The 15,657-nt window shown below is 46.1% G+C and overlaps 1 protein-coding gene across 1 annotated transcript in view; it reads left to right on the forward strand.

Annotated features, from left to right (window-relative positions):
- LOC135394238 (paired box protein Pax-6-like) overlaps positions 1 to 15,657 on the forward strand; it is a 71,355-nt gene that overhangs the window by 41,313 nt on the left and 14,385 nt on the right. Inside the window, exons 4-6 of the mRNA XM_064624879.1 lie at positions 1,135 to 1,300; positions 1,380 to 1,560; positions 13,242 to 13,512. Coding sequence (XP_064480949.1) covers positions 1,135 to 1,300; positions 1,380 to 1,560; positions 13,242 to 13,512 — 618 coding nt within the window. The remainder of the gene's footprint in view (positions 1 to 1,134; positions 1,301 to 1,379; positions 1,561 to 13,241; positions 13,513 to 15,657) is intronic.

Genomic DNA, 15,657 nt, shown 5'->3' on the forward strand with positions numbered 1-15,657 from the left:
TGACCGCGCATGTACCGCCATTGTAACACCACTGCACCGCCATACAAGACCAATTACAATGATCACCGCTGGCCCCATGCGCTTGACATCGATAGCCACCAGGTCCTTTTACAAAAGCAAGAACGCGACGACAGGCTGTTCCGATCTCAAAAGAAAATTGGTGGACGGACCAGACTTTCAAAGCTAAGGGAGGGGACCCCAAATGTTTGCGCATGTTGAAGTGGGATTAAGGGAATTAGATATTCTCTGACATTGCAGCGCGCAGGGTACATTGTGGCACGGTACAAGTCCTTAATGTGTGTATTCGAAGCTGTTTACATTTTCCGAAGGTGTGTGTTGGTTACGAATAGTGAAGTTGGTACCCTGGAGAATGGGTGACAGAAAAACACCAGGCTCCGAAGCTCAAATCTCCGCACCGTCTGATCGATTCATTTTAAGCACTGACATACGTTCCACAAAACATCTGAAAAAAAAAAAAGAAAGAAAAAAAGAAACGGCGATTCCCCAGGGACGCGTGAAGCGAACCTTCCGAGATGAAGACACTGCCTTCGTAGGTATTCTCATGTCGTTAAAACAGTGAAGGCAATGAAAGCTGAGCCGGTTACTGATTATAAGGCTGCTCAGGATTTAGCGACGACATAACTATCGCACGTGGTCTTCGCTCTACCCTGAGGGCTACCTAGATCCTAGTGCACTTCTCAATAGCCTTGGCAACGCTTCCTGCACGTGAAGCAGCGAGTACACTGGGAGTCCCTTGAAGCGCACTACGCTCGAGGCATCCTTGAGGGCGGGGCCACAATACTGCGGTATGATACTGAGTAGACAACAGAGGTTTGTCCATATATGACTGGTTCTGAAGGGGCGTTGCGGTCTGGGCACCGAACAGACACACTTTCACGCCCCTCTTGCAGAGGGATATGCATGTAAGCAACTTATGCAACGAGATTTCCGGCGCACGTCAAAAGGACCCCAGGTGGTCGAAATTATCCGCCGTCCTACCCTGCGGCACGTGCAACATGTCGCCACACTAGGCAGACAAACCTTACGTGTAACCTCACGGCACCATTACCATTACCACGTTGTAACAGGAACGTGAAGCCAGTGCTCTGCATCTGTCCCTTGTGTTTCATGCAGGCCACAGCGGCATCAACCAACTGGGCGGCGTGTACGTAAACGGGCGTCCGCTGCCGGACTCCACGAGGCAGAAGATCGTGGAGCTGGCACACAGCGGCGCCCGGCCATGCGACATCTCACGCATACTGCAAGTCTCCAACGGATGCGTCTCCAAGATTCTTGGAAGGTACTCCCTTATATGTTCCATACTTTTTGCTTTAGTTCTACAATGGGTACAAGCAAAGAGCATGTGGGTAACTGTGCAGGTACTACGAGACGGGATCCATTAGGCCTCGTGCCATCGGCGGCAGCAAGCCCCGGGTCGCCACACCGGACGTGGTGGGCAAGATCGCCGCCTTCAAGCGCGAGTGTCCCTCCATCTTCGCCTGGGAGATCCGCGACCGGCTTTTGTCCGAAGGCATGTGCACCAACGACAATGTGCCCAGCGTACGTACAACAATTTTTTTCAGCAAGATTTATCCTCCTTCAATCACTCCATGCACTTATAAACGCCAGAAGGCATACTGAGCTTTAGAACGTGTTGGCTGAAAAATTCTCGTATTTCTAAGAAATGTCACAAAGCAGTATAGTCGCGAGATAGTTCCACGTCAAATGCTACCTGCTGAAAGATGTGCTCATACACAGTAATAGGAATATCTGGAGAAAAGTAACAAACGAGGTCATCGTGCTTCTGTTGTTACAGGTGTACGCATGACGTCAGCAGGGTGAGGCCGTACACATAAAGCGAAACTTAACCTTTACTGTAAACTTGTGTATGTATGTTTGCTCCTCTACTCCAATTTGCACGGGTGCTAATTGCACGGATGCCTCTATCGAAACCCGAAGGAAACTTGTTCTTTGCAAATGCTCGAAGCAAAATCCTTTGAGTATAGGGCTCAGACCTGGGTCCCTGAAGTGCACTCAGTGCAACTCGATCTAAATATTCAAGGCCCGTGTTCGATGTCAAGAGTAAAACGGAGCGTTCTAGCAGCATGGCTTTCAATAAAACTTTAGAGTAGTCCCATAACGAAAACCCGAGATAGGGGAAAATAAATAAAAAAGGACGCACACAAACACAACAAACACAAGCCTCAAAGACTGGGTCTCAATGTCCAGTTTTCGTTATGGATATCTGCCACCAACTCGCTTGCGTTCTATCTTTTTTATCTTTAGAGTAGTTTACAAGTTTCGCAATTTCTTTATTTTTTTAAATATGATTATGAATTTCATACAATCTAATTAGGACAAGTGGTGTTCGGACCACATGCGTACTTACTTCTACAGAGTCTACAGCCAATGGTGCTGGATGAGCCGCATTTGCTAGCGACGGGATCAGGTTTGCCTCCCTACTCAGTCGCCTTTGTGTGACCCATACTCAAAGCAGTCTACTTTCAATAAGCCTCTCTCGCGCGAAGCGAGACGACCACATTCTGAGAAAGGTCCGTTTGCGGACGAGCTATAATCAGGAGAGCAGAAGGCAGAGAAATCCATCTCATAGGCACGTCCGTGTGTACCTGGCAAAGAAGAGACCACGTCAAAGCCTCATTTGTAACACAATTAGGCTGTACGACAAGCAGTTGCACAAACGACATTCCAGACTCTATTGAGCCGGTTCCTTCTCAGATACGCCTTCATTAGTCCTCTTTGCTTTTGTTTCTCTTCCAGGGGATTGGATCGATTGTTTCTTTCTTCTTAGTCGTGTCCGATCGGTAGGCGCAAAGATGCATTCGAGTGACAACACGGGGAGACATGTCGCCTCATGTACTTTTCTCTCGCTTTTAACAGGTTACGCCACTTGAAGCAAACAGAGTACGTTAGCGACATTACTCTATTAAATATGTTTGCATACGCAGAGTGACGTTCGCACCATTTGAGGGGGTAGGATATGTTTATTGAAAAAAGAAACAGAGGAAAGGTTAGCCAGGCACAGGCCGACTTGCTATTCCTTAAAAAAAGACCATTTGACCTTTTAGTATAACTTATAGTATAGCTTTACGAATAAACTGCATCTGATCATGATTATGTTACTTTGTTGAAAGCAGAAGGCGTACGCCTTTTTGTGACATGTTGAAGTTATGTTAATTGTCACAAAAAAGGCGTACGTCCCGCACTTTCCACCCATCAGGATTGATAACGTTATCATCCTGTGCAATGGTTGGCCTTCATCGTGTTATGTGGTATAATTATTCATTACAAACCTGAATCTTCAACTTGTTTCAAAAGACAATTAGCGAGATCAACGCTCCAAACAAAAGGAACTTCAACGACTACTGATATCCCGAAATAAGACGTCCGTGAAATTTGGAGCAAACGATTCACCGTTCTTGCGTTAATTATCAAGCCATGCATGCTGAGCCGTTCAATACAGCGGCAACTCAAAGCGCACGTCGCTGACTTTCCGCCGTCAGAATTAAGAATTAAGCGAGTTCGACTCCAATTAGTGCTGCCGTAGATGATAAAGATTGCGGAAATGTGCTCGTATAAGTGAAAAGAAAGGCAACCCTTGTTGGTCATGTAGTCACTCCGTCGGATCCAGTCTATCAAAGAAACCACATATGGTGCATCTCCAGAGTTGTACGCGTGTAATGCAAGCCTATATAGAAAATGAGTTACACGCTTCGCACAGTCTATTTATTTTCAGCTCATTGCGGCGTCGCTAAGTTATTACCTTCCGGTACATTAATGAAAGCTATACGGTGAACAAAGTGGGAATGATGTAAATTGCCACCATTCACACGCATACAACTCTCCTTTACAAGCGACGTTGTCAGCTCGCTTTAACCAGACAACAAGGAGGGCCGGGGTGCATAAAAGGAGTCTGGCCACCGCGAGCTCAATGGCGCAGCAGGAGGGGAGGCACACTGAGCTGGCAACGATGGCGTTTAGCGCACTCCTAAACGGCGTACAGGAGCAACTGCTGGCGAAGGTCGCAGCGGTAGACGGCAGTGTCGTGCTCGAACGGAAAAGACTTTACAAAATGACGGGACAAATGAGGTTGGGAGGGGAGAGAGAAAATAAGAAAAAAGAGTACCCTCCTTTGAGTACTTTCCTGGTCACCTGCAACGCAAGTTGTCAGTTGTCGCTCACACTGTACGAGAATGTACGAGGTCTCGAAGATGAAGGACGACTGAAAAGATGGAAAAGCGGAAGGAACACAAACAAGCCAGGGAGAAATGGCGACGAAAAAAAAAAAATGAAGGCAAAGGGGGCGAGGCACTGTTCAAACCCAGGCCTGTCACATGCCAGTCATTATAGTCAAAGGAGAGACGTTCGTTGTGTGTCCTGATTGCGATAAATTTCGTAAATTGGTAACACACCTACCCGTTAGTGTAAAAATTCGAAGCAAGATGTTTCTAGTTCAGTCCTTGAACGTTTACAGTGGCACGGATTCTTCTGCCCCATGGTTCACTGCGGGTTCCACTTCGATCGCTATCCTCAAGGGCGTCCTCTCTGCATATATGCACGTGTTAAGCTGAAGGGGGGGGGGGGATATGTTTATTGAAAAAAAAAAAAAACTAGGAAAGGTTAGTCAGGCATAGACCGACTTGCTATTCCTTTCATAAAAAGAAAACAGAGAAAAAGAAAGAAAACGGAAAAAGCAAAGAAAACGAAAAGAAAGAAAACGAGAAAATGGAAAGAAAACGAAAAAAGGGAGAAAAGAAACACGCACATACACACAGATAGATACACAAAAGGGCCTTAGAGGCTGGTCGAGAGGCCGGTGGCACGGAGAAAGCTCAAGAGGCCAGTCGTAACTGCCGTCTGGTTGTGCAGGACCGGGCCGAGCATAGGGTGGCCAAAGAGACGTTAGGGTAGCCAAGTTGTCGCAAGTGGCGTTGGAGGACGAGTCTTTCTGAGAGGTACCGGTTACAGGATAGGAGGCAGTGCTCGATGTCGACTTCCACACAACAAGTTGCGCAATTGGGAGAATTCGTCTGGCGCATTTTATACAGGAGTGAGGGTGTCCGTGCAACATTCATTCGAAGACGGTGGAGGAGTGATTCTTCCTCTCTATTGCACCGGCAGGCAATAGTAAAGTCCTGCAGGGGATCAAGGACACGTATGAAATGATGATATGAGGTAGAGTCCGCTCGGAACTGCCGAGTACGGACACAGCGCCATCGGCGAATGTGCAGGGAGCAGACGGAGATCGTATGCTGGATTGAGTAAACAGGTGCCGGCTTTCAGGAATCTACCGGTAACTTGCACAGTTTTTAGCCGAGATGCCATTGTAGTCCTTTGGACAGACCCAATCAGGACTTGCTCTCAGCAAGGAGGTAGTATAGTTCCGATGGCAACCGCTTTGCTATGGGATTTGGCGCTAATTGACACTATTTACAAACGTATGACTTTCTAAAACCGCGACGATGTTAACGACGATGAAGAAGGTTGAAAGTGCGCAGCAAGTAGCCTTCAGGAAGAAGAAGATCGGGGTGATCTTTTGTCGTCTGTGGTTTCTGTCGTCTCGTCTTTTCACGTCTCGAGCCTGCTATCAGCAGCCATTTACTTTCCCTGACAACGTGAAGTAGCACTTATAGCGGCCACTATACAGAGTGTCTCAGTTAAATCCCCGGGCTAAATAATTCGCGGACGGGTGCACCAATCGACGAACTTTCTTTTTTACAAGTATCTGTCCGATACCACCTACAAGCTGCGCACCATGTGAATGAGTGGGAGGCGCTCATTATTTAAATAAAAATTCAAATGATTTTCGTAAACAAACATAACTTCTAAAACAGGGCGCTGTCGGCATTAAAATGGGTACTACCCCTTTTTGACCCTTATTTGGACACCTTTTAGAGAGAAATCTGCCACCGAAGCGGGTCGTTTGTTGCAGCAATTAATTGGTTTCGGTTTACATATTTTTGTCATGGCTGGTCGCGGTGAAGCGCAAAAGGACGCTCTTCCACCTCCTTATCCACCAATCAATTATGTCCATACACCAATGAATTACACCAATGAATTACGTCCTTTTGCGCTTCACCGCGACCAGCCGCGACAAAATATGCAAACAGAAACCAATTAATTACTGCGACAAATGACCCGCTTTGGTGGCAGATTTTTCTCTAAAAGGTGTCCGCTGAAGGTCCCAAAAGGGGTAGTACCCATTTTAATGCCGACAGCGTCCTGCTTTAGAAGTTATGTTTTTTTATGAAACACATTTGAATTTTTATTTATATAATAAGCGCCTCCCACTCATTCCCACGCACTGTAAACTTTTTCACACCTTTAAAGGTGTGCGCTATGCACATTCAACCTGGTTGCGTAACATTGCATCTCCAGGATGATATTTTACAAAATTTGGAAAGCATTACTAAAGATCAAGTGTCAGTGCAAATCTTGCTTTCATTATGTCTTGGATATCGTAGGTACGAGCTAATGCATATATGCATCGCTATCGATAATCGAGAACGCGCAAGTGTCTACAATACTGTTGAACAATGTTGAGATGTTGCAAGACTGAATTTTTGGAGGACAGACAACACTCGAGTAAAGAAAATTTGTGCGAAACCGTGCTCCATTATGATGTTACCAAAATTACACCTAAAAAGGCGTGCGCCATGCACGTTATTACACCTTTAAAGGTGTGAAAAGATTTAGAGTGCGGTGCGCAGCTTGTAGATGGTATCGGACAGATACTTGTAAAAAAGAAAGTTCGTCGATTGGTGCACCCGTCCGCGAATTATTTAGCCCGGGGATTTAACTGAAAGACCCGGTATGCCGGAACTCACCCCTAACCCGGTTCTCCCGCGAACGATTTCCGTATGTCAAATACTCTATCTATAGTAGTAGGTCATGGACCAAAGACTGTTCCGTGCCGCGCTCACATCAGCTCGCGACATCGAGTATCAGGCGAGATGAAAGCAGCCTGAGTGCGACCGCGCGCCTTACACCAGACGAAGACCGTCTCGTGTATGACCTCACCCTGCGCTTACCTTATTTTGCGTCTGAAGCGAAATCTCAAACTTCGACAAAAAGAAGAAAAATGAAAGACACACACACCAACCCCGTATTCTCGTTCCCTTCGCATTCTTAAGGTCCCCTAATCCTCGTAGACGCACGGGGCGCTGCCCGGCGTGTGTCTGACCAAGCGGCGCGGACCTTCGCTGCCACCACATTCACTCGGACGATCCCAAAAATCAAAACTAATTTTCCGCGCCGCTAAAGCCAAGATTGGATTAGGATTCCTTCACGGGAGAGGGAAGGCATACAACACGGAAAGATCTTTTTTTCTTTTTTTTTTCAACGAAACATGACCTCGAAAACAGCAATTTATGCACCCACACCCAGTAAAGTGGGAAGGGGGACGCTCCATTTGCAATGGTAATGTAGCGGTAGCGGTGGACGGAGGTTGCAAGGCAGGCAAAGCTCCCTCGTGCAATTCCCCCCCACTGAGGGGTGGCGTGTGCCCCAGGTGTCACCACTTCGTGCCACACGACAGTTGTGGACATGCGGACGTTTTTCGAGCAGGGCACGGCTTACAAGCATTCCGACAACCATACGCAATCGAGACAACGCTGAAAGAGGCCTCGATAGACAGCGCAGAAAGGCCGAAAAACACACGGCGCTTCGATGAATCATGAAACGGAAACAAGGGTCAGCGCCCACCTGTGGTTGTGTTTCTTTTACTTCTCTTCTTCCTAGTATGTGGCGATTGTATCTCATTACGGCCGAAGTCTCAATACGGCCGAAGGTAGTCTCATTACGGCCGAAGATGTCTCATAACGGCCAGAAGTCAACGTGTGTATTGTAACCTTCATTGATGCAATGTTGCAGCGAGGTATGGATATACATTCAGCAGGGTATAAGCCATGCAGCGTGCCCTTAGAGCCCTTATCATATATATATATATATATATATATAGAGAGAGAGAGAGAGAGAGAGAGAAAGAAACAGCATGTTATCATACTGCTGCACAATGCAGCATATTGTGTAATGTGTACACCCACAAGGTAGTGTTGATGTTGCTGTGAAGCAGTCTACTATATGGAGTTAGCTACTTGTGGAGAGCTAGATGAACTTTGTTGTGACGTTTTTTGGAATCATCCTACAGTCACTGGCCGAGGAGGAACACCTATCTCAGTCAACGTCAGTTTATTTCCATTCGCCTTACAATGGTACAGCCCTTGCTTCTGGAATGAGCAAACCTGCAATAAGCAAAGAGCAACCGTGAATAGGCTAGGACATTAAAAAACAGGCATTTGACTCCACATGGCTGGTTTTAATGTGCACAAGTTCCATACGTGTTGATATGTGTCCGTTATTTCATACAAGGCTAACATAGAAATTCATCTAGACAAAAATGACAAGCCTTAAAAATGTGACTTCCACGCAAACACAGAGCATGACCATGAGATGAATTTAGTTTCATTAGTTCATTCACTTAATGAAAACATGTGAATATGAAATAGTGATACATTACAAGTCATGAAATGATGCATGCATGACTTTCCTTTTCTCGTTTCTTTTTTACAAAAGTAGTGCACGAATTAACACTCATGCACTACTACACAATTTCTCACTTCACAACAGAACCGTATGATACATCTGTAATCTTAACAGCTCACCTCTTCGGTCAGGACTCACTGGGCAGCAACATCCTATCAGTCATGTTGCTGTTGTTTTTCTTTTTCCGAATCCTTCGAGTAGCCACATGACTGGAATGGCAAAATAGCTATAAATAACAATGTATTTAAATGACTTCCTCTTGAAATATTTATTCTAATCAGATATGTTTTTGCGCCTAGTATACTGCGCGAAGGCACATAAGCAACACATTTGCAGACGTTCGCCGTAAGCAATTCAAAGAGATCCATTCAAGTACGCCGACTTGTGCTCTTATTTTTGAACAAAGATGACGACAAATTTTAACACATGAAATATAGCTCACAATGATAACTGTTGCCGTACGGTGATGCACTATCCGTATCTTAACGTCTTAACTTCGAATAAATTTGTTGTTCCTGAACGCGCAATGAACTACAAACGGCGCAAATCTACTAACACAAACCGAGCCACATCTATTACAGGTACTTCGGCTATTTTGATTCAGTCAAATTACTTGTATGAGAATGCAACTATGTGTTGATAGCACACTGCTAAGCCAGACAGTCTACGAAAGCATAACTCACCAGAATGTTTGGTTGACTTGGCCTTGGTGAACACTTCGCGATATACGTTGGGACTGTGACGATACATTCAACTAAATTTCCACCGGAGCAACAGGCGCTACTCGAACGACAAGGACGGAAAATAAAGAACACGCTAAAGTCCGCTAATTTGCATATTATAGCTCCAAAAACAGCAAAACACATCGTAAACCGCACGCAACTGCTCGCTCGCACAAGAAACGAGTTACCCAACCACCCAACGTTGCCAGACACCATCCGAAGTGAGAGTAGCAAAACAACAAGATATCAAAACACGAAATGAAGCGTATTGATCCCCTCTCCTTCTATAGCATGCAAAACGTGATTAGCGCTAAGATGAACATATATGTTCATGACGGGCGTGATTTTCACTGATCAAAAGGAATTCACGTTGGATTGCATGACGTTTGCGAAATGTGAATGGCGAAACGCAACTGGTTCGTTGCACTCCATGGTAGCTACCAGAAAACCGAAGCAAACTTATGAGACACTGGATTACAGGTATGTTGGCATCTTTTTTCATTCCTACACATAATTTCACATTACACTGTACGTGCATACATATGGGTGTGTTATCTGGCGATGCTGATGCATTTGCATGGGGAAGTGTGCATGGTTCTAGACTTTTTTTTTATCGCGTAATCGGGATATCGGCACCTCTTGCGTTGTGGGTTACATGTGACCAACCAAGTGCTGTGCCGTTACTAGCGCTTCCTACAAACGACAAAACCAAACATGTGGGAAGGTATAGCGGTCTGTTTTTGATTACTCATATGTAACGAGGAAATGTATCGTTTTCAGGTTGCTGCCACTGCTCCACGTTCCATGTGCCCGCAATTGTCTTGCGTGTATAATTAAACCAACGACGACGCACACCACAACGGAAGTGTTTTGCGCACACACGTTTCAGCATGAAGCCTGCAGGTAATTTCTGAATACTGATTCTGAATTTACAGATTGTAGCTTAGTAATTCCGAATCCCCAGATGACACATGCTTACAACATTGTGACATCAGTGCAGTGGCATAATCACTAATGTAGTGCCCCAAAAAAATGAACGAGGGGGACTCCTACACCTCATGTACGGGCCTCATAAAACACCCCCTGAAATGTTTTTCTGGCTATGCAACTGCATCATAATGACGTAATTGTCATTGTTGTCCATCATTTCTTGAATATGTCTTGAATATATGAAAAAAAAAATGTCGGGTTGACAACATATGTCTTATAGGCATCATCAAACAAGAGCATATGTTGTTTTGTACAGCACCTTATGTACTTTTTTTTTAATTTCAGGCGGACGTAAATTGTAGAAGACAGCTAGTGGAAAAGATCAAGGTCATAGGTCACGTGGCTCCTGGTACATGTCCCTGTGGAGTAACCTTTTCAGAACACATACAAACAGTTTGCTCACAGAACCAATGAGTAGGATGTTGTTCGAATACCGAGAGAAAATGGCATAACAGATACAAATATCGTATGACACAGTATGGGAATAAAAACATTTTTCACGAGGGATGCATGAAACACTGTCGTAGTATTGTGTGCATCAACCACTGTGTGTGACACAAGCCGTGAGGGTACATCCGCCTCGGAGACACTTTGGGAAGCATACAACACATCGATTGTTAATATGGTGGACGCTTCTTTTTTCTTTTAGGCCGTGATGAAACATCTTCGGCCGAAATGAGACTACATTCGGCCGTATTGAGACTTCGGCCGTAATGAGACACTTAGGGATTAAAAGATTTTCGGCCGTAATGAGATGTTACCGTATGTGGCACACTCCTAATAAACACACACACACACTCTCTCTCTCAGGATATAGGGCTCCTGATTTGCTTTTGTAAAGTACACCTTTTTGTTTGTATTCACTTTTGTGCCCACAATACAAAGAGAAAGAGAGAGAGAGAGCGAAAAGCTGAAGCACATAATTCCGAAGGCTGGTGAGGGCGATGTCATATGCTTAGGCTCGTAATCTAAAATTGCACTCTAAACCAGATAACGCATATGTAACGGTTAAGTACCGCTTGGCCAAGAGGTACATCTAAAAAAAAAATGTACCTCTTAAATTTAAGAGGTACACGCGTCCTCACATGCGGTACATGCAACGCATACTTAGGCCTATACCCGTCGGGGTGGTTTCCCTTCTCTACGATATATTAACAGCCACAGGAAGCTACGCTGTACGATAAATATCACAAACAAATACCTTTATTCGAAGATTACATCCCTTTCAGGGGTGATGCTTGTCCATCGCGAGCGTGCATTGTCCTGATGCACAAACGCCGAATACACGGGGCACAACGTATACGGATGAACGCTGACCCTTGCATCTCTCCTTCACCATTGCGGCTGCTCTGTGGTCACGCTTCTTTATCTTTTCCATACTTTTGGATTCCTGTTCTTCCCCAACTTCCGTTTCTTCCGCAGAACGTAATACCAACCGCAGAAGATGATTGACATCGCCTGGACGTAACCTAGGAGAAAATACAATGTAAACAAATCCAACTGATTTGCCAGCGGTTGCAAGAACCATGGCGGATCCAAGGGGGGGGGGGGGCGATCGCCCCCCAAAACGTCAGTTTACACATTGGATTTCCCTCTCCCCCTCCCCCACTACGCGCTCCGACAAAGAAACCGCCCCCCCCCCCCCAAAACCCGGGGTCTGGATCCGCCCCTGCAAGAAACGCATTCTGCCCAAACGTGTGATCCCTCACGGTCACGGGTTCTAGTTATTGTACTTCTTTGATAGAATGATAGTGCGGACCCATTACGGCGCTGCCACATAAGGAAATTTATTGCCTGGTTTTCGGAATCACGCGAAATATTTTTGCAGCGCATGGAGATCGTGAGAAGGCGTTCGTATATACTCATGCGCCGGAAACACGCGGTACACATGAGGTACAGCTACAGCTGCTAGAACGCGCTAAAAAGGTACCTAGCCGGTACGGATGGGGTGTCGGAGCCCTTGTACCGCTTGACTTTCGCAGTGGTCGCGAACTGTACCTGCTGGTTGAGGACCGTACCTCATGTGCACCGCTTGGCCCAGGTGCGGGTCCGCTTTCATGCGGCACATATCGGGTGCCGGATTTAGAGTGCATGCTTGTCGGAATTCTCGCGGACGGCTATATCGCTATTAAGAAAGCAGCAAAAAACTTTGCAACTTTGGACTGCGGATAATTGCCTGGTATATTTTAACGTGCACCGGAAGTCTCCGACACACGGCGCTGGAAGCGATAGCATCGTGTGTCGGAGATTTCCGACTGGGGGACACAGTTCACATATCTCCACGGAGGCTTACTCAGTGTTGGTTGCCGGAGAAGGGGCCCAATAACCTGTCATTCCATGCTTGGACGTCAAGATCGAAGGCAGTGTTATTGTCTGTTCTCTGACGCTGTGCTCTAAAAATAGAACTTCACCGCATAGCACACTCTGCGCCAACAATTGCGCCGAATGATACTGCCATCGCTCCTGATTTTAGGAGAGAGCGGAGCGTACGCCTTTTTGTGACAATTAACATAACTGCGCAAGTGTCACAAAAAAGCGCCCGTCTCCTATTTTCAACAAATCTGGAACGTTCTGAATTCGCGAACTTCACTTCACCGCATAACACGTTTCTAGCCAACCATCATCCCGAATGACGCCGTTCACTCCCCTGATTTGTTGAAAACGGGAGGTGTGCGCCTTTTCGTGACACGTATGCAGTGACGTTAATTGTCGCAAAAAGGCGTACGGCCTGCCCTTTCCACATAAATCAGCAGCGATAACAATATTATTATGTGCAATGGATAACTTCGAAGTGTTGTGCGGTAAAGCGGTCTTTAAGGGATGTATGGGCCACAGGTTTAAGGTGAATATGAACGAAAAAGGAAAATTACTACGTGGGGTGCTTGTGTTATGTTATATACGCATGCGAATCACAGCAAGCTGTGTAACAAATGATGTGGACGGACGTTCTGTTGTCGTTTTATTCAGGTATCCTCAATCAACCGTGTACTTCGCAACCTGGCCGCTCAAAAAGAGCAACAGGCCGCGCAGGCCGTGCACAGCCACCAGGAAGCGGACGTGTACGACAAGCTGCGGGTGCTCAACGGCCAGGCAGCCGCTGCGGCCGGATGGGCAGCGGCCGCTTGGTACCACGGCGGAGGGGGAACCGCCTTCGGAACATCCTTGGGACCCACGGCGCCTGCGCATGTTACGCATCCATCGTTAGCCGTTCTTGAGAATGGACAGCATCATAAAAAAGGTAAGTTCAACACGCGTCCTTTGTGTAACTGTACAGTATACCGTGTTGCCCGTTAAAGCAAATGATCCCGGTTACTGTACAGTATACGGTACAGCGATCTCCCGTGTACGGTTTTTAAAATATGTTTAGCGTCGCGAGGAATCGTCCAATTTGCATGATTGGATTAGGCTTGATTGGGGTTAAAAACAGTATGGAAACTATATGGCTCCGGTCACTTTTGCTCACCTGTGCTGCTAAAGGGTTAACGCCCAATCCTGGGGTAATTTGTTTCGATGCAGTTGGAGTTAGGAAAAAAAAAATATGGAGATGGTGACCTGCAAAACACAGGAGCCGGCTACTCCAAAACACTTGAAAATCAAAATCAGTAAGTCTAAAAAGTTAGAGGCGCTGCAATGTCCATAAGAAATGTCATTAAAGCAGCTGTCGCACGCTGTCTTGTCTAAGATCCCTCGGCCATTCTCCGAGGAGCTTCACTAAGTCTAGAGGACGGGGTCCAGTCTAATTTCGATGTTCCTCTTGTCTGCAATAGGTTTGACCACTTTGTGCGTACTGGCTAGTCTTGGCTCCATATTTTTGGCTTGGGTGCTTGCCTAGCTGGTGGTTGATTTATGTTCTCGAAATTTTTGCTGGTATCACAGTACTAAGGCATCTTACTATACGTTGCTAAGGATACCTTGCTCGTAAGTTTATTGTGGTCGCGTGTTTCCGATCCATCTAATGACAACAAGTTTTCAGGCAAACCTTTTAAATAGCTTTTCATCACAACAATAAATGGGGTGATTCATCACATATGTATACAGGACAGGTATAGATGAACCACAGTGTGGTATGCAACGGAGAATATCGATAACAAAGCTGCTGGCGTGCTCGCGCCCGCGAAAATAATGGCAGTAAAGGAAGCTCAACTGAAATGGCGCAAAAATAATATGAAAATACGGTAACGCTCGTAAGCACGCATGAACCGTAATAATGCCAGATGTAGCCGCGTCTTGGCGCTGCACTCTCTCGTCATTACACAGAGGAAACATTTTTGTTTTAAATGCGTGAAAGAGAATGACTGCAAGAGAGCGATATACCAAACTGTCGACTGTTATAGCTGGAGGTGAGCATGGATATAGGATTGACAGTATCTTCATCTGCAACTTATCCGTGCATGTCAGATCCGCGCAGGGGCGTCGGAAGGTGGGGGCAGAATGCAGAGGGCGCGATCAATCCCCCCCCCCCCCGAACTTTCGCTCTGCGATGAACTTCGCGCGTCCCGGCACCCCATTTTCATCTGTACGTGTCGTCCGATAGACTTTGTTTCAGCTGTGTTACCGCGCAGACTGCAGACGAACACCCACTCACTCAAAAAGTAGAAGCCTAAATTCACCCGAATAGGTACAGATCCCGACAAAAGTTTACGGAACACCAGAGCGACGTATTTCTTGATCTCAGCGACTATAGCGGCGAACGGGAGTGGACACACTTGCTGAGAGAGAGGTGCGTCGCGTACCCGGTCACCTGTTTGTAAGTCAATCTGCTTTTGTTTGCAGCAACCGTGTCGCTCAGTATATACACCACTCCAGTGTTCCGTAAACTTTTGTCGGAACCAGTACCATCCACCCAATTATCCTATGTGATGCTGTAAGAGAGGACTTGCTGCGCGATGAGTAGCGACACGCCATTCAGTAGCCGTGCTTAGACGGTACAGGAAAACACAGAATTCGCTCCAGTAAAGCACGTCGGCTTATTTTTTTTTTATCAACGCAGGGAAAACATTCGAGGGTAGAAAGGGAAACTCTTATCTTGCGGTGAGGAGTAAGCAGTTCGCTGGTGTGCTTGATGACACGTCTAGCATATCTGCTGTCTTTGCCTGAGCCTGGCCAGAACTCTCCCCAGAGCCTTTTTACTACAACAGTAGTGACACCCTTTGCAGAAGACACCATTGCGCTTTTGACGAGAACAAAAATAATATAAAAAAAAAGGAACGCGCCACCGCTCGCTTACTTTTGTTTCTTTTATCGCACTGAATGAGAGAATCAACCGATATTTCAGTCTGTGCTGCTCAAACACCAGTTTCTATTTCGCCTCTAGGTAATGAAGAACGGGAGGTGACTTTCCCATATGCATTACGCCCTCCACAGTCATGGGATTGCATGGACG

Source organism: Ornithodoros turicata, chromosome 5, assembly GCF_037126465.1.
Source record: "Ornithodoros turicata isolate Travis chromosome 5, ASM3712646v1, whole genome shotgun sequence".
Classification (NCBI taxonomy): Eukaryota; Metazoa; Arthropoda; class Arachnida; order Ixodida; family Argasidae; genus Ornithodoros; species Ornithodoros turicata.